Genomic DNA, 20,290 nt, shown 5'->3' on the forward strand with positions numbered 1-20,290 from the left:
ATCTGGTTACCTGCCTGTTCATTGGTAGGCAAGAGCAAAGCTCTGACCAGGAACCCATTCATTTATCAGTTAGGGCTCGCAGAATGGCAGCGGGTGATTGGAGGACACTTGTCCAGACTGGAAAACTTCTGTAAGAACATTACTTTTGACCCGCACATAAGGAAGTTGTTGATCAAGAATCTCCGCAGCAGGCCTAAACACTATGCAAAGGAAACACTTTATTCTAATAGTGGCCTGTGGGAGAGTGAGGTTTCAATCAACCCAGTATCAGCAGAATTATCAAGCCCACTGGCCTCCTGGAAGTCCATATACAAATTTTCGTCACCATAGTGTGGCGGAAACCATCCCCATCATCTCTACTGCCATCTCATAGTGGCAGCAAATTCTGATCAGAGTCAGAACCGAAATGCTAGTGGAGCTACTGAGGGTGGCACCACGGTAGAGACAGTGTTTTGTTTGAATCTGGCTGTGTGGGAACTGGGTGTATCAGAACGAAGTTGAGATGACACCTTGGTAGGAGTGAAGACGAGTATGATATCTGCAAAGTGTTCCCCTATAGCACTGGGACCAAATGACATCTAAAGAACCAGTGCATGTTGCGGGGCTGGTCAGGAAGTGGATGCAGGACTTGAGGCAGGTTCAGGAGGCACAGATGGTGCCAAGGACAATCCGCTGGTGATAATATAACTTGAAACCCCTGCTGATACTTTGGGCCCAGAGTTTGCACCAAAAAGAACTGAAACAATGCCAAAACTGATCAACATGGTCTCCCTAAAGGCCCCGATCAGCTGCGGTGTCACTGATGACTCAGGGAACTCATGGTCCTCAAGACCAACTGTGAAACCGGCTCCTCAATCAGTAATCAGGAGCAATACAGAGCTACACTTTAATGCCTTTGCGAATTCTCTGAAGATAGAGTGGCAGGATGGAGGCAATTTCTTGGCCTTTTCACTTCAATTCAGACATTGCCTTACCAGACAACCTCAACCGTAAACAAGACCTGTCGTGGGGCCAGCCTTGACAACGAGAACAGGTCCATGCACTTTACTTCGAACAGAAACAGGATTTGCATAACTTTTGCCAATGCTCAGCGACATACAGTGTTGTTTCACAGTCCTAGATTGCCTTTGGATTCATGAAGGCATATTCCTCATTCGACTAGGAGTCATGTCCAAGCCCAAATACCAAAGACACACATTGTACAGGTCAATCACAGACATCTGTTTCTGACAGTTGCAGCATTGTACTTTTAGGTGGGTACATTGTTCTCTTGCACACTACATTTGCATGCTTGTAGAAGTAGTTCTTCTATGTGGCTCCACTCAGCCACTTTCAGAGTAACACATTCAATGTGGAGCCACAGAGAGCCATCTACTGGTGTGCAGAAGCACTGCTGTGAAAGTTTCTTGATCCAGTCTGGAGCCTGGGGATATTACAAAGTCGAGGAAACCATCCATTAGAAGAATGCATGAGAATGAAAGGTTATTGTAAACTGGCAACACAAGTGTACTCCAAGTCTAGCCTTTGCAAAATAAAATATCAAGGTGACAAGAAATTAAAAATATATTAGGCCCACCAATTTCTAACAAAAGAAATACTGCTGTTGCAAAAGCACATCCCACTGGGTGAGTAGTTTGATAGTTAATTAGGCATGGGCATATTTCTCTTCCTAATGGCACTAAATGAGTATATACTATGAACATTTTACTTTTGGATTATGCAAACTATGGGTAAATTGTTAAAGAGTATGTTACTTACCCTGTAAGCATCTACTCAGAGTGCAGTGCTGCATATTCACATGCTATGCACACTCCCGCCAACTAGTGTTGGGCCCAGACTCTGTAATGTGGTTTACTCGAGAAAGTCATTTATGGTTGACGTTGTGCATTTATCTCCTCTTCAAGGCACTGTGCATGTTCAACGGTTCCTTTGACAGATTATAATGTTTTTTTCCTTGCCATACTGGAAGTGAGGATATAGTCTGCTAAAATGGAGTTAGCTGTTGAACAAGCTGAAATGTATTATGTGTATGTGTCACCATCTAATACCTGCTGGGGAGGCGGATAGGTGCAAGTGAATCTGCAGCACTACATGCTACGAATAAATGCTCAACAGGGTAAGTTACATAATCCATTCATAAGGTGTGTTGGCTGCACATAAACATGCTATGCATAGACTGTAAAGCAGAACTCTGATGGTCCATTTGCCTGAAATAATGTGCGAGAACTGCTTGTCCCACTAGAGTTTGTTGTCGGCTTGTACATCCACACAATAGTGTTTGTTAAAGGTGGGAGGGTTTGTTCAAGTTGCTGCTTAGCAAATGTCTGATAGCAGGATAATCCCTAAGAAGGCCATGGATGCTGCTTGCTTTCTTGTTGAATGAGCTCTTTGCGTTGATGGCAATGTTCATTTTTCTTTGATGTAGCAAACATACATTTTACTATTCATCTAGCAATTCCTGCTTTTGAGATGGGATTTCCGTTCCTTGGGCTTGAAAATGTTACAAATAGTTGAGCAAATGTTTTTGCCCTTTCCATATAGAACATAAGAGCAGATTTTACCTTTTGTGTATGTAATGCCCTTTCTTCACTTCAACTGTCTCTGCTTTGTTAAAGAAGACTGGTAAGCCTAATGTCTGATTTAAACAGAAAAGACAGAACTTTTGGCAGAAACTTTGGGTTTATGCATAGTCAAATATTGTCTCGGACTCCTAGGAAACATGGTTGCTCTACTGTAAATACATGTATTTCGGTGACTCTTCTGAGTGATATAATAGCAACATGTAATGCAACTCTCCATGTTAGAAATTGTATTTGGCATTTATGTATTGGTTCTAATGGTGTGTGTTAGAAATTGGGTTTTTGGTTGGCAGTCAGGTTACCCCCTGTCCAAGCAAAAGCCCTCACTCTAGTCAGGGTAAGTCACACACAATCCAAGATTATCCTGTGCCCACCCTCTGGTAGCTTGGCACGAGCAGTCAGGCTTAACTTAGAAGGCAATGTGTAAAGTATTTGTGCAATAAATCATACAATACCACCATATATCACCACATAAATACACCACACAGTGTTTAGAAAAATATATAATATTTATCAGGATAATTGTAGGTCAAAACGAATAAAGTTGTAATGTGAATTGGTAGAGATATCACTGGAAAGTGATATAAAGTGTCTTAAGTCTTTAAAAAGCAAACAAAGTCCCTTTCAAGCACAAAGTACCTGGTTTGGAGTGGAAAATCTCCTCAGAGGGCCACAGAAGAAGAGATACGTGGAAAAAGGGTGTGTGCGTCGATTTCTCCCCAGCACACACGGACTTGCGTCGTTATTTTTCACGAGGGGAAGTCGTGCGTCGTTTTCCGGCACGCGGACAGTCTCTTTCTGTGGATCGCGGGGATTACCAGATGTCCCGGGTCTGTGCGTGGATTTTCCTGCTCGTTTCCCAGCTGCGCGTCGTTCTGCGGGGCTGTGCGTCAAAATTAAGATCTCACGGCAGGCGTCGTGTCGATTTCTCCTCTAGAGGTCGGGCGGCGTTGTCCTTGCGAAGCCGTGCGTCGAAGTTCCGGTCGTCCCGAAGGCATCGCGTCGATCAGCTTCGGTGTGCGGCGTTTTTCTCGCCGCGGAACAAGCTGTGCGTCGAAATTTTCGGCGCACGGAGCGTCCAAGTGAAAAAGAGAAGTCTTTTTGGTCCTGAGACTTCAGGGAACAGGAGGCAAGCTCTATCCAAGCCCTTGGAGAGCACTTTCACAGCCAGACAAGAGTTCAGCAAGGCAGCAGGCCAACAGCAAGGCAGCAGTCCTTTGTAGAAAGCAGACAGGTGAGTCCTTTGAGCAGCCAGGCAGTTCTTCTTGGCAGGATGTAGTTTCTGGTTCAGGTTTCTTCTCCAGCAAGTGTCTGATGAGGTAGGGCAGAGGCCCTGTTTTATACCCAAATGTGCCTTTGAAGTGGGGGAGACTTCAAAGAGTGTCTAAGAAGTGCACCAGGCCCCTTTCAGTTCGATCCTGTCTGCCAGGGTCCCAGTAGGGGGTGTGGCAGTGCTTTGTGTGAGAGCAGGCCCTCCACCCTCCCAGCCCAGGAAGACCCATTCAAAATGCAGATGTATGCAAGTGAGGCTGAGTACCCTGTGTCTGGGGTGTGTCTGAGTGAATGCACAAGGAGCTGTCAACTAAGCCCAGCCAGACGTGGATTGTAAGGCACAGAAAGATTTAAGTGCAAAGAAATGCTCACTTTCTAAAAGTGGCATTTCTAGAATAGTAATATTAAATCCAACTTCACCAGTCAGCAGGATTTTATATTACCATTCTGGCCATACTAAATATGACCTTCCTACTCCTTTCAGATCAGCAGCTACCACTTCAATACTGTATGAGGGCAGCCCCAATGTTAGCCTATGAAGGGAGCAGGCCTCACAGTAGTGCAAAAACGAATTTAAGAGTTTTACACTACCAGGACATGTAAACTACACAGGTACATGTCCTGCCTTTCACCCACACAACACCCTGCTCTAGGGGTTACCTAGGGCACACATTAGAGGTGACTTATATGTGGAGAAAGGGGAGGTTTAGGCTTGGCAAGTACTTTTAAATGCCAAGTCGAGGTGACAGTGAAACTGCACACACAGGCCTTGCAATGGCAGGCCTGAGACAAGGAAAAGGGGCTACTTAAGTGGGTGGCACAACCAGTGCTGCAGGCCCACTAGTAGCATTTAATCTACTGGCCCTATGCACATAGAGTGCACATTACTAGGGACTTATAAGTAAATTAATAGTCCAATCAGGTATGATTCAAGGTTACCAGGTTTTAAGGGAGAGAGCATATGCACTTTAGCACTGGTTAGCAGTGGTAAAGTGCGCAGAGTCTAAAAGCCAGCAAAAACAGTGTCCAAAAAGTGGAGGGAGGCAGGCAAAAAGTTAGGGGTGACCACCCTAAGGCTATCAGGTCTAACATGTGTCCCCCCCAGCTGAAAGTGGGGAGAGCTACCCGACCTCCTGGGAGCTCTCATCGCTAAGGCGGAAGTATCTGGAGAGACCATCAGCATTGGCGTGGTCAACCCCTGGGCGATGTTCCACCGTAAAGTCCATCCCCTGTAGGGAAATGGACCACCTCAAGAGTTTTGGATTCTCACCCCTCATCTGCATGAGCCATCTGAGGAACCTGTGGTCTGTCTGAACCCGGAAGTGAGTCCCAAACAGGTAGGGTCTTAGCTTCTTCAGTGCCCAGACCACAGCAAAAGCTTCTCTCTCAATAGCACTCCACCTCTGTTCCCGTGGTAATAGCCTTCTGCTAATAAAGACTACTGGTTGGTCAAGGCCCTCCTCATTTAGCTGTGCTAGGACTGCCCCTATGCCACGCTCTGAAGCGTCTGTCTGCACGATAAATTCCTGGGAGTAGTCAGGGGCCTTGAGCACGGGGGCTGTGCACATGGCTTCCTTCAGGGAGTCAAAGGCTTTCGGACAAGCCTCTGTCCAATTCACCAACCTAGGTTGTTTCTTGGAAGTGAGCTCTGTGAAGGGTGACACAATGGTACCATAGCCCTTGACAAATCTGCGGTAGTATCCTGTGAGGCCTAAAAAGGCTCTCACCTCAGTCTGAGTTCTAGGTGGCTTCCAGGCCTTGATAGTTTCAATCTTGGCCTGGAGTGGCTGCACCTTGCCACCACCCACTAGGTGTCCCAAGTACACCACGGAACCCTGCCCAATCTGGCACTTACTAGCCTTGATGGTCAGGCCTGCCTGTTGCAGGGCCCGAAGCACCTCCTTGAGGTGGAGCAGGTGTTCCTCCCAGCTGGAACTGTAGACAGCTATGTCATCCAGGTAGGCTGCACAGAAGGCATCCTTGGCAGCTAGGACCCCGTTAACCAAACGTTGGAAGGTAGCGGGGGCATTTTTCAATCCAAACGGCATCACCCGGAACTGGTAATGGCCATCAGGGGTTGAAAATGCGGATCTTTTTTTAGCCCCCTCAGTCAGGGCGATCTGCCAGTACCCTGAAGTAAGATCAAACGTACTCAGGAACTTGGCAGCGCCCAGCCTGTCAACGAGCTCATCAGCTCGGGGGATGGGGTGAGCATCAGTCCGTGTGACTGAGTTGAGACCCCGGTAGTCCACACAGAACCAGAGTTCTGGCTTTGCACCTGGGGCAGTAGCCTTAGGGACCAACACCACTGGGCTGGCCCAGGGACTACTGGATTTCTCGATAACCCTTAGAGCTAACATCTTGGAGACCTCCTCCTTGATGCTGGCCTTCACCTTATCCGATAACCTGTAAATTTTGTTCTTCACAGGGAGACTGTCACCGGTGTCAATGTCATGAACACAGAGGTGGGTCAGTCCAGGAGTAAGGGAGAACAGGGGGGAGAACTGCTCCAACAGCTCATAGCAGTCTCCTTTCTGGTTTAGAGTCAGGGAGTCAGAAAGAATGACCCCGTTCACTGACCCATCACCTTCTTGGGCAGAGAGGAGGTCGGGGAGAGGTTCACTCTCCTCTTCCATTCCTTCATCTGTGACCAGAAGCATGTTGATCTCAGACCTCTCAAAATGAGCCTTTAGTCGGTTAACATGGAGCACCCTTAGGGGGTTCCTAGGGGTTTGGAGGTCCACTAGGTAAGTGGCCTCCCCTTTCCGCTCCTTTACTTCAAATGGGCCAGACCAGCGGTCCTGGAGAGCTCTAGGCTCTACTGGCTCCATTACCCACACTTTGTCTCCAGGTTGAAACTCTACCAGGGTGGCCTTCTGGTCATACCAGCGTTTCATTACCTCTTGACTGGTCTCAAGGTTACTTTGGGCCTCTTTCCAGAAGCGGGTCATCTGGTTGCGGAGGGCCAACATGTAGCTGACCCCGTCCTGAGGGGGTGCCTTTGGAGCTTTCTCCAACCCCTCCTTGACAATGCTTAAGGGTCCCCTGACAGGGTACCTATAGAGAAGCTCAAAGGGACTGAACCCTACCCCCCTCTGGGGGACCTCTCTGTAAGCAAAGAGAAGGCATGGTAAGAGGACGTCCCACTTACGCCTCATGGCCTCAGGGAGGCCACCAATCATGCCTTTCCAGGTCTTGTTGAATCTCTCCACAAGACCATTAGACTGGGGGTGATAGGGTGTGGTGAACTTGTTGGTTACACCACACGCATCCCACAGAGACTTCATGTATGCAGACATGAAGTTAGTGCCTCTGTCAGACACTATCTCCTTGGGGAATCCCACACGGGTAAATATCCCCATCAGAGTTCTGGTCACCACCGGTGCAGTTACGGTCCTCAGAGGGATTGCCTCTGGGTAACGGGTGGCATGGTCCACCAAAACCAGGATGAAAATGTTGCCTAAGGCAGTTTTGGGGTCCAATGGACCAACAATGTCGATGCCCACCCTTTCAAAAGGGGTGCCAACGACAGGAAGTGGAATCAGGGGGGTTTTAACCCTTTTTCCTGCTTTACCACTGGCCTGGCAGGTAGGACAAGATCTGCAGAACTTATCTGAGTTTGTCCTCATTCTGGGCCAATAAAAGTGGGTGACAAGCCTGTCAAAGGTCTTGCCTTGCCCCAAATGTCCTGCCAGGGGAAGGTTCGGTAACACTGGGGGACCACCAGCGTACGCGCTGCCCCAAAGGCCGGAACCTTAGGCTCACTGTAGAGGAGATCATTCTCCCAATATATGTGGTGATCGCCAGAGGCTTCACCTGCCGCCTGGTCTGAGGCTTGTTTCCTCAGACCTTCCAGAGTGGGACATTCTTTCTGCGCCTTGCAGAATTCCTCCCTGGTGGGTCCACCCTCAACTTGCCAGCCAGCAAGCTCAGGTAAGTCACCTAGGGTGGCAATGTCTTCCCCAGTTGGCTCGGGAGCCTCCTCCTCAGGAGCCCCGTCAGCCACTGCGGGAACTTCTGGGGCCGGTTTCCCGGGCCCCTTGCCCCTCCTCTTGGCAGCTCTCTGGGCCATTGTTCCAGGCTCCAGACGCCCTTGACTTCCCTCTCGGTCAGCCATGGACCGTGTGGTCATGCAGACCCACTCGGGTAACCCTAACATCTCCAGGTGAGACCTGAGCTCCACTTCTTTCCAAGCAGTATGCTCAAGATCATTGCCTAACAGACAATCTACAGGCATGGCAGGACTCACAGCTACTTTCAGAGTACCAGAGACCCCCCCCCACTCAAAGGGAACCAGAGCCACCAGTAGGTGACTCTCACGATTGTCAGCGACTATGACCTGGTGGAATGTATTAGGGACTATCTGCTCTGTTGACACCAGCTGACTCTTGATAGTAGTCATACTGGCTCCTGTGTCACGCAGAGCCTCCACCTTCTGCCCATCAATGGTGACCCACTGCCTGTACTTGGAAGTATTTTGGGGCATGTGTGCTTTGGGCACCATTTCTCCTTCTCCCAGGGACACTAGGGAAATCTCTACCTGTTCCCCAAAGCTATCTGGGTCCATCTCCCCCCGAGCGCTACACTAGTCAACCCAGGTGTCTGTCCGGTAGTGGACGGTGCTCTCTTGGAGCACTGGGGGTCGCCTTTATAGTGACCATACTGGTAACACTCTATGCATTTGGGGTTGGATTTTCCTGACCTATCATATGTCCCTGGCTTTTTCCCAAATCTGGAAAAGGAAGGGTTGCCACCCCCTCCCTGGGAATTCTTTTGGGGGCCTTTGGAGAGTTCCTTATCTGTAAGTTTATCTCCCCCCTCTTTCTTCTGTTGGGAACCCTGACCACCTTTGTGGGTGTCCCCCCCAGGTACCTTCTTGGACACTCTGGTGCTAACCCAGAGGTCCGCCTTCTCAGCAAGCTTCCTGGGATCAGTCAGCTTACTATCCACTAAGTGCTGGCGCAACTCTGTATAAGTAGTATTAAGCATATGCTCTCTCAGAATCAAGTCATATAAACCTTTATAATCATCTACTTTGTTGCCCCGCACCCATCCATTCAGTGCCTTATTGGAGAAGTCAAAGAAATCTACCCATGTTTGTGTGGTTTGTTTGGTGCTGTCCCTGAACTTGGCAAGTAAAGTGGCTTTCTGAAGTGGGTATGTGTTTTGATCAGGTTGATCCAATGTGAGAAGTGTGTACCTCCCCAATGGCGGTACATAATCCCACATAGCTACCCCCCATTGCCCTTCAGGAACCTCATGAGCCCTTAGTGCAACTTCATAAGCAGCTAACCATTTATCTATGTCATCTCCCAAAACAAAACTGGGCACCACATTTTTGGGTATACGAACCTTCTTTTCTCCAGCAGGTCCAGTCAGTATGCTGCCACCATTATTGCTGGCTTCAGACTGCTTTGCCTTGAGATCCAGCTCCTTGAGACTCAGTTCATGAGCCAATAACAGTTTCTTTTCAGCCAAGGCTCTCTCAGCTGCAGCTTCAGCTCTTTCAGCTTCACTCTGTTTGGCTGCTCTTCCAGCCTCAGCTTGCTTGGCTTCTCTCTCTGCCCTTCTTTCCTCCTGTTGAGCCTCAATTTTCAGTTTTGCCATTTGCAATTGGAACTCCCTTTCCTCTCTCCTTTCCTCTGCGGTCAGGCTTTGCACAGAGACACTGCTCCCTGGTCTGGAAGGGGGCACAATTGCAGTGGTAACACCATCCATAGATAATGACAAATCCTCTGAGGGGCCATTTTCTGTCTCCTCTTCCTCATCATCCTCTTCTAAATGGGCTTCTGCCCAGGCCCTCAGCGCCACTTGAGAGTCCTCCTTTATAGAGGCCCCTTGGGTGGGTACCCTCATTGCCCTGCAGAATCCTTTTAGTTGTTTGACCGTATATGTATCCAACAGGACTAGGTCAAAGTCTCCTATCTGAGACTCAGTCAGAGACATGTTGAGTGAGGATTTAGTTTTTGAAAATTGTCAGGAAAAAAAACGAATTTGCAAAAAGAGATAAAAATCAAGTTGACCTTCAACTGTGGGTAGTTAGTGAAATACTTAGCTACTGTATGCCACTGCACAAATAAAAGTCCTATCCTCACCGCTGATCACCAATGTTAGAAATGGGGTTTTTGGTTGGCAGTCAGGTTACCCCCTGTCCAAGCAAAAGCCCTCACTCTAGTCAGGGTAAGTCACACACAATCAAAGATTATCCTGTGCCCACCCTCTGGTAGCTTGGCATGAGCAGTCAGGCTTAACTTAGAAAGCAATGTGTAAAGTATTTGTGCAATAAATCATACAATACCACAATATAGCACCACAAAAATACACCACACAGTGTTTAGAAAAATATATAATATTTATCAGGATAATTGTAGGTCAAAACGAATAAAGTTGCAATGTGAATTGGTAGAGATATCACTGGAAAGTGATATAAAGTGTCTTAAGTCTTTAAAAAGATAACATAGGGGGTCATTCCAGGCGGAAACCGCCATGCGGCCGCCAATGCGGCCGCACTCACGCGGCCCCCATTCCGACATTCCCGCTGGGCCGGCGGGCGCAAACCAAGTTTGGGCCCAGCGGGAATGAGGCCGCAACACAGGAGCCGGCTCCTAATGACACCGGCGGTGTTGCGGCAGTGCGACGGGTGCAGTTGCACCCGTCGCGCTTTTCACTGTCTGCTATGCAGACAGTGAAAAGCTGGCCGGGGCCCTGTTAGGGGGCCCCTGCACTGCCCATGCCAGTGGCATGGGCAGTGCAGGGGCCCCCAGGACACCCCTTACCGCCAGAAACAGGCTGGCGGTAAGGGGGTCATAATCCCCAGGGCAGCGCTGCTTGCAGCACTGCCCTGGTGGATTATCCCCGCCGGGGCATAAACGGCGGGAAACCGCCGGCCCCGGCGGTGCGCCGCGCGGTCAGAGTATGGAAAAAAGCACCGCCAGCCTGTTGGCGGTGCTTTGGTCATTTTTTCCCTTTCAAGCACAAAGTACCTGGTTTGGAGTGGAAAATCTCCTCAGAGGGCCACAGAAGAGGAGATACGTGGAAAAAGGGTGTGTGTGTCGATTTCTCCCCAGCACACACGGACTTGCGTCGTTATTTTTCACGCAGGGAAGTCGTGCGTCGTTTTCCGGCGCGCGGACAGTCTCTTTCTGTGGATCGCGGGGATTACCAGATGTCCCGGGTCTGGGCGTGGATTTTCCTGCTTGTTTTCCAGCTGCGCTTCGTTCTGCGGGGCTGCACGTCGAAATTACGATCTCACGGCAGGCGTTGCGTCGATTTCTCATCTAGAGGTCGGGCGGCGTTGTCCTTGCGAAGCCGTGCGTCGAAGTTGCGGTCGTCCCGAAGGCGTCGCGTCGATCAGCGTCGGTGTGCGGCGTTTTTCTCGCTGCGGAACAAGCTGTGCGTCGAACTTTTCGGCGCACGGAGCATCCAAGTGAAAAAGAGAAGTCTTTTTGGTCCTGAGACTTCAGGGAACAGGAGGCAAGCTCTATCCAAGCCCTTGGAGAGCACTTTCACAGCCAGACAAGAGTTCAGCAAGGCAGCAGGCCAACAGCAAGGCAGCAGTCCTTTGTAGAAAGCAGACAGGTGAGTCCTTTGAGCAGCCAGGCAGTTCTTCTTGGCAGGATGTAGTTTCTGGTTCAGGTTTCTTCTCCAGCAAGTGTCTAATGAGGTAGGGCAGAGGTCCTGTTTTATACCCAAATGTGCCTTTGAAGTGGGGGAGACTCCAAAGAGTGGCTAAGAAGTGCACCAGGTCCCCTTTCAGTTCGATCCTGTCTGCCAGGGTCCCAGTAGGAGGTGTGGCAGTCCTTTGTGTGAGAGCAGGCCCTCCACCCTCCCAGCCCAGGAAGACCCATTCAAAATGCAGATGTATGCAAGTGAGGCTGAGTACCCTGTGTCTGGGGTGTGCCTGAGTGAATGCACAAGGAGCTGTCAACTAAGCCCAGCCAGACGTGGATTGTAAGGCACAGAAAGATTTAAGTGCAAAGAAATGCTCACTTTCTAAAAGTGGCATTTCTAGAATAGTAATATTAAATCCAACTTCACCAGTCAGCAGGATTTTATATTACCATTCTGGCCATACTAAATATGACCTTCCTACTCCTTTCAGATCAGCAGCTACCACTTCAATACTGTATGAGGGCAGCCCCAATGTTAGCCTATGAAGGGAGCAGGCCTCACAGTAGTGCAAAAACGAATTTAGGAGTTTTACACTACCAGGACATGTAAACTACACAGGTACATGTCCTGCCTTTCACCCACACAGCACCCTGCTCTAGGGGTTACCTACGGCACGCATTAGAGGTGACTTATATGTGGAGAAAGGGGAGGTTTAGGCTTGGCAAGTACTTTTAAATGCCAAGTTGAGGTGACAGTGAAACTGCACACACAGGCCTTGCAATGGCAGGCCTGAGACAAGGAAAAGGGGCTACTTAAGTGGGTGGCACAACCAGTGCTGCAGGCCCACTAGTAGCATTTAATCTACCGGCCCTATGCACATAGAGTGCACATTACTAGGGACTTATAAGTAAATTAATAGTCCAATCAGGTATGATTCAAGGTTACCAGGTTTTAAGGGAGAGAGCATATGCACTTTAGCACTGGTTAGCAGTGGTAAAGTGCGCAGAGTCTAAAAGCCAGCAAAAACAGTGTCCAAAAAGTGGAGGGAGGCAAGCAAAAAGTTAGGGGTGACCACCCTAAGGCTGTCAGGTCTAACAGTGTGGATCTTAACAGTTCTAATACAATGTTTGAGTTACACAATGGTACAGGAGGTGTACCTGGTGCAATGACTTTTACGTCCCTTCATGAATGCTTTAATGACAGGTATACGAAAAAAGAGACTGATATTTCCTGTAGGTGTGCAGCAATCGCAGTTAAATGCAGTTTTACTGATGTGTATGACAAAGGTGACTTTTAAAGATGCAACAAGTAACGTATTAGTAACTATTCAGATGGTGAGGAAGGGTTTATCTTGCTTGCAGTGCAATAATGAACAAAACCTTTCCATTTTAATGCATAACATGATCTTGTAGTTGGTCTCCTGGCTTCCTTTAGAGTGTCCATACATTATAGAGGTAATTGTAGGAACCCGAATTATCCAGAGCCAGATTGCAAGATTGAGTTGTGCCACATTGGGGTGCCTGACTGTAGGAAGCTGGCTCTGTACATCCTATATCAAAATGAGATATAGTGTTGACACAGAGTCCAGGGGTTCCCCAGAGGCTAAAGTAGATAATACTAATGCTCTCTTTTGTGGTGGTGTGGTCGAGCAGTTAGGCATATCAGAGAGTAGTGTAAAGCATTTATTGTACACACAGACAATAGAAGAAGCACACACTCAATAACTTAACTCCAGACCAATGGTTTTTATACAGCAAAAATATGTTTTCTTTGTTTTTTTCTAGAACCACAAGATTCAAGTTGCAGGTAAGTACTTCAATAGATTCGTATTTCACATATATATCAATAATACTTTGTTTGAAATCGATAAATTATACAGTTTTTAAAATATTGGCAATTATCTGTTTTAAAACTTGACAGTGCAATTTTCAGAAACAGTTCCTTCCGGTGGAAGAAAAGTTAGTTTGATTTGCAGGTTAGTACAAAACTTAGAGTTTTAGTCTCTGGGTTTTAGGAAGTCCACAGATCGGGGTTCTAGGTAACCCCAAACACCCACCACCAGGAACACAGAGCTGGCCGGGTGCAGAGGTCAAAGTTGAGGCAAATTTAACATGGGCTCCAATGGAGACTCGGGGCACTCGGTTTCAGATCTGGAAGTAGGTAAGTACCCGCGTCTTTGGAGGGCAAACCTGGTGGGTCTAGAGTAGTATGGGGGTTGTGGGGGCGGGGGGCAGTGGGGCACAAGCACTGCACCGAACAAAGACCATCAGCGACACCCGTAAGGGTGCAGGGTGCAAACAGAGCGTCAGGCTCCCAATGCTTTTCTATGAGGGGACAGAGGGGTCACTTGGATGCTGCAGGCGGGATCCAGGAGGTCAGTTCGGAAAAACCACATGCTGGACAAGTCAGAGGGCTGCCTGCTGAACATCGCTGCACCGGAGGTCGGGTTCCCCAAGGCCAGTGGGCTGCGGGTGCAGTGGACCTTTAGGCGACAGGTATCTTCGTCCAGAGTTTTTAGCAGTTGGGGGCAAGGAGAGGGGGTTGGGGGGAGGGGAGAGGGGGGCTCTATGGATTCATACTGCAGGCGTCATTGTGGGGGACAGGAGAGGTCAGCACAGGTAAGGACTTGCTTGGAATTGCCTAGGGATCCTCTCTAGTCGGTTGCAGAGTGGTCAGAACTCGCGCATTCGGGGTGGTGCTGGATTCCTTGGGTGTTGTTTCTTCTTGGACAGGGCCGCTGTCCACAAGAGTTCTTGGTCCTTTTGAATGCAGGGCAGTCCTCTGGAGCCTGGCAGAGGTCGCTGGTCCCGCAGGATGCGTCGCTGTTTTGTGCAGGTTCTTTGAAGCAGGAGCCAGTGCAGTACTGACCATTCTGTGCCAGCCTGCCACCTTCAGACAAGTTTCTGACCACATGGGGTGAGAGCCTTTGTGCTCTATGTGACCAGAAGCAAAGCCTGTCCTGGATGGAGGTGCTTCACACCTCCCCCCTGCAGGAACTGTAACACCTGGCAGTGAGCCTCAAAGGCTCAAGCCTCGGGTTACAGTGCTCCAAGGAACTCCAGCTACAATGTCTAAGAATGGACACAGACTCTGAAGGGGCATATTGCTCATGTAGCTATGCCCTCACCTGTGGTATAGTGCACCCTGCCCTAGGGCTGTCCGACCTTCTAGAGTGGTGACTTACCTATACCACAGGCAGTGGTTTGTGGGCATGGCACCCTGAAAGGGGTGCCACGTTGACTTTGCCTTTTTCTACCCACCAGCACACACAAGCTGTAAGGGCAGTGTGCATGTGCTTGGTGAGGTGTCCCCCAGGGTGTCATAATACATGCTGCAGTCCTTGGAGATCTTCCCTCGCCACAGAGCCATTGGTACCAGGGGTACCTTTTACAAGGGACTTAACTGTGTGCTAGGGGTGTGCCAACTGTGGAAACAAAGGTACAGATTTTGGGGAGGAACACTGGTGCTGGGGCCTGGTTAGCAGGATCCGAGCACACTTTCAATCAAAGTTGGCATCAATATCAATACAATGCAGTCATATTGCCAGCGATTTGAAGTATATTCTTCCCTGTTATGTTGGGTAGGGATGCTCTGAGAGCTAATTGTATGGCTAATAGTTCCAGCACATTGATATGAAATGTCTGTTGTTCTGCAGACCAGTAACCCTGTACTGTAATGTCCTCCATGTGAGCACCCAAACCCATGAGTGATGAATCTGCTGTGGTTGTCACCTGCGGGATTAGGTCTTTGAAGTCTCTTCCCTTATGTGTGTTTTGTGTGTTCCACCAGCATAGTACCTGATAGACCTTGGGCAAAATCAACACAGGATCCTCCATGCTGCCCACTGCATGTGACCATTGTGATGCTAAGCACTTTTGTATGTTTCATGTGTAGACTTGCATGTGGTACTACTGCTATGCAAAAATCTGTAGGAGGCGCATCATAATTTTGACTATTAGGCAATAATGTGGCTGAAAAAGAGCCAGTTGGTTCTGGAGGTTGAGAACTCACAGTGAATTTGGGATAGGGTTTTGCTGTGATCAAACTGAGTATGGCTCCGAGGTAAGGATGTACCTAGGGCGGTGGTAGATGGGATTTAGTCGCATTTATTGTAAATCTCATTTTATGCCACTTACCACATACCATAGGTGCTGTCATGAAGTCCCCTTCCTGTAGTAATAGTATTACATACCGTAGTGTCACCATATGGTAGTGTTGGGATAGGATGTAGTAATGAGTTGGGCTTTAGCTTAGTATGGGGCATAGCATTTCATCTTTTTCTTGGGGGGATTAAGAAGTATAGGTAGTATCCTCTGTTTCCTTGAAGTCTGAATGGGACAGGTTCTATGGTCCATTTTTGTAATAAAGATTTTACCTTTTCCTTCAGCAAGTGTAGATGATGAGGACTGAGGGTGTGTTTCTTTGGTGGGATATCTGGTGGTTGTGTTTTGAGCTTGAGACAATATCCCAGTTTTACAATGTCTAACACCCATTGGCTGAATGTCACTTGTGGCCACAGCTGATGGAACTGTTGTAGCCTTCCCCCAACAGGTGATGTGTGATCAGGGGGAATGATTGGGAAGTCACTGTTTTGAGGTACAGTCTCCCTTTGTGGGTGTTCCTCTACCTTTGCCTCTGGACTTAAAACTACTTCTGTAATCTCCACAGCCAGATTGCTGGGTGTACTGTTGTTGTTGCTGTTGTTGGCAACTTGGGGTCTCCTGGGTGTTATTCTTTGAGGCCCCTCTGCCTTGGTACCTCTGAAAAAGGCTGATGTTTAGGCGTGCTCGCCATTACAGCAACCACTGATTTGGCAGTCTCTGTTTCCTCTTTGATCTTTTCAAGTTGTGCGTCAAACTCAGGACCAAAAAGATGTTGACCATCAAACGGAACGTTCAAAATAAGTTGTTGAACTTCCAGCTTATACATAGCGATGCATGATGACAAAACATTACTGAAGAACTGATGCCTCTTGCAGGTGTGTCTCCCCTATCCTGTGGACACCTAACTGTTCCATTTCAGATTTGTCTCACTTCCGCAACCAGCTCTTCCCCCTTTCTTTTTCTTCGGTCTGGGACATGTTGCAATGGTTCCTCCATTTCCTCCCATGTTGCTCCATTATACTGGGTAGGAGGCAAACAGTGTTTGCTATCCTACAGTGATTGGCATGTACTGTGGCCACTCTCTTCACTGCAGAGTCACTGCACCTGCTTTCCTTGTCAGGAGGTGGAGATTCCCTTGAACTCTGTGAAACAGCTCTTTTACGTGCTGTAGTTACTACTAGGGAGTCTGCAGCAGGGTGTCCTCTTATGATAAGTGGTCCAAACAGGAGGGCCTGTATTTTCTCTCAATCCTGGGCGTAAGAACCCATGATTTTACTGGGTCTTTAAAAACGTCTTTTGAGACTTCAAGCATTGATCCTATCATTGTTAGACGGTGGACCTTTCGCTCTGTCCTGGAAAATGTTTTCACTGCGAAGTCTGTTTCTTACTCACTGGTGTGCATTAGCAGTTTGTGATATTAGGCTGCCCAGTGAATCACACTATGATACAAAAAGGTATTGTCCGGTGGAGATGCCTTAGTTGGGACTGGTGTTTTGTTGTCAGTGTCTGGGAGGAACACATCATAGTCGTCCCATGGCTCGGGACTATGTGCTGTGTCTGCCTGTGAGTCATAGTAATCAGCCTCATGTTATGAGCTATCTCCTCCTAACATTTCCTGGGTAGGTGAGGGCGACCTTGTGCGTGGTGATGATGGTTGACAATGGCATGGGGCTTGTGGCCCTCTGCTCAGAAGATACCTTTTCTGGTTGTGGCTGTAGCACGTTCAAATCCTGTGCTTGTCTTTTGGATACCACCTGATGACCTTCCTTTTTCATGACTTTATGGAGGCCTTCAAATACATTGCCTTCTTCCTCTTGCATTACGAGCTTGTGATGAGTTTTGCCCGTTTCTTTGGCAATGGTGTTATTGGAGAGGAAGGCGGTTTTGCCTTTTGGGTTGTTGGCACCAAGGTCGTCTTCAGTGTCCAAGAGTGGCTGTGCTGCCTAGGCTTTGCTGGGGTCGATGCACTTTTCGATTCCGAATGGCTCGAGGCCAAGCATTTTTTCAGATCTGAAGCTTTGTCCGGAGTCAAAGCCTGGTGTGGGTGTTTGGTTGATGCCGATGCATGACTCCATGCCGATGGCTGTTTTGGAATCAATGTCAATCTGGTATTGGTGCCATCCCTCCCTGCAGGACTTGTCGCCAAATCAGGATCGAGAATGTTCTTGTCCTGTCTCTGCTCCAAGGCATGCTCCCCATGTCGACCAAAGCCTGAGGGCTGCAGCACACGGTGGAGTGGAATCAGAGGTTTATAATGTGATCTTTTTGGCACAAGTCGGTCAATTGTACTGACAGCCCTTGGAGTGGCCTTCATCCTGGGCCTCGACCCTGGTTCTGGAGTCTGGTGTGTCATTGCTTTGACTTGCACGTCAGACTCTCCTCCCTCACTAGTTCCATTGCACGTCAGACTCTTCTGCCTCGCTAGATCCATCGTAGTGTGTGTTGGTGATAACATACCCCTCTCCATTACCTTGGTGTTCAGCTCAGCCTCGTTGTGTTCTTTTTATTGGGAGAACTCCATCTCCGTTGCCATTTCCATATTATGAGCTAGGCTTCAATCTAGTTTGCTTCTCAGGGTCTTCTTGTTTTTAAACAGGTTGCACATGGTGCAGTCCTGCTTTCTGTGCTTCGGCAACAGACACCGATTACAGACCTTGTGGGTGTCTGAATATGTGTATTTCGCCTGTACCGTGGTCACCTCCTGAACAAATTGTCTTTTTTAGCCACCATTACCCGGAGAAGAACTTCTCGATTGGTGTGGAAGGTGACAATGTGGAAGACGATTGCTTTCGCTCGATGTTTACACAGTTCCAACGTTTGCAGGAGCTTTATTTTTTTCTCAGTCATCGATCTTCAATCTGCTGGATTCGTCAGTCGTCTGCAGGCCATGTGGGTGTAGAAAACTACAGCGCTCCAACACAGTCAGTCTGAGCCCAATGGCTGAAAAAAATAATCTAACAAAGGAACCGTTAAACATGCGCAATACCTCAAGGAGGAGGAGACACAATGCATGACGTCGACCATAAAAGATTTTCTTGAGAAAAACAAATTGCGGAGTCCGGGCCCAACACTAGATGACAGGAGTGTGCATAGCATGTGTATCTGCTTCCAACTGATTCTACGTATAATGATTTACTAGGTCCCATTCTACAGCTCACTCAGGCAGACTTTTTTGAACTGATAATGCATCGTTCAATTAAGTAACATATCATTGAAAGAGCAGAAGTTGATAACCCTGCAAGCAATGTAAAATTGTTCATATGCGTTCCTCATGTGGTTCTTCATGACCATGGCTATGCAAATTAAAAAAAAAAACACGACGGAAGATAGAAACACTAGGTGGCTAATTTAAATGTCTCCGTAACGGCTTTACAAAAAAATGATGGCAAGGCAATGATCACAATTTTCTACTCCCTGTGCAGCTAAGGACTGCAACAAAATTATATATTTATACACACAATATTTTGACACTAAACAAAATTCAATAAATATTAGTGAAAGAAAATCTAACACAACACACATCACGAACAAATTTCTAGACAGATAAAGCAAACGAGTGGTACTTAAAGAAAATATATGTAAATGCATCAATATATTCTCCAAATATGGAAATATAAGTACAAAGCTATAAAATACAAGAATTTGGCCTTGGATGTTTTCTCATATTTATTGTACTTTCTATGCGATGCAAACAATGTTCTAGTACAAGTACATACCACCCTTTAAATCAGCTGAAGCTCCCACGTACTGAAAGTTGTCCATGTTAATTACATCTATTATAGGAGACACAACTCTGGTCCTGTCCTAAAGTAAAAATTAGAAAATAATAGGGGCATTAAGATTTTAAGATAAAAGAATAGAGGTGGAAAGCACAGTTAGCACTGTCTAGTCTGCAGGATAAATGCATCACTCACAATAGACACTAACTGTAATTAGTGTGTGGCACACAATCTTAGCATTGGATTAAATCTAGAATTCACACTTCTCAACATGTGTTCTGTTATGCCTATAGTACGTTATTCCTCTAAGGGTGTGCAACTACCCACAATCCAAACACAGTTATCGGCACCCACTTGTTCACAGTGCACACATTACTTGGGGGTAAATAGCACTTTTGTAAATAAAATCAATGAATGGCATTTCAAATGCTGCTTTCTTTATTTCATATTGCATCCAGGATTCATTTGGCACTTTCGAGGGAGCTTAGATAAGAGTTGAAAACGAAGAATGATCCACAAAATGCCAGAGTAATTTCTATGCATATGAAAATAGCATCATGGTCTCTGTGACATAGGCTCCTGTTCACTTGACTCTTCTCCCAGGATTACAATCATCGGATGTTTGCAAACACTCCAGAGATTAAGTAGGCCCACCATCCATGGTAAAGGAGACTTGGATTGAAGCACGATTTTTCAAACCACCATTTTACCACTAGTCTCGGAGGGTTACATTTTCAGTTGAGAGAGTTCACATACGCACTGAGAAGAAGGAACCTCCTCCAAAAGGCCTCTTACAGGACTTTATTCAGAGGGGAATATTGTCTCTAAATTCGGTAAATGGTTGCTTTTCTAGTATTGCGAGAAAATTGCAACTATGACCATGATTATGCATCACTGGGATGGGGTATGCTAAAAAGAGGAAACAATCAAACGAGACTCTTGTCATCCCAAAACATTAAAGAGATTGGTAATGGGAATACTCAATTAGAACGGGAAGTTGACACAG

The 20,290-nt window shown here is 47.5% G+C and overlaps 1 protein-coding gene across 1 annotated transcript in view; it reads right to left on the reverse strand.

Moving 5' to 3' along the window:
* GALNT2 (polypeptide N-acetylgalactosaminyltransferase 2) overlaps nt 1-20,290 on the reverse strand; it is a 630,213-nt gene that overhangs the window by 202,415 nt on the left and 407,508 nt on the right. Inside the window, exon 8 of the mRNA XM_069235012.1 lies at nt 19,282-19,369. Within this exon, the coding sequence (XP_069091113.1) occupies nt 19,282-19,369 (88 nt within the window). The remainder of the gene's footprint in view (nt 1-19,281; nt 19,370-20,290) is intronic.

This window comes from Pleurodeles waltl, chromosome 5 (assembly GCF_031143425.1).
Source record: "Pleurodeles waltl isolate 20211129_DDA chromosome 5, aPleWal1.hap1.20221129, whole genome shotgun sequence".
Classification (NCBI taxonomy): Eukaryota; Metazoa; Chordata; class Amphibia; order Caudata; family Salamandridae; genus Pleurodeles; species Pleurodeles waltl.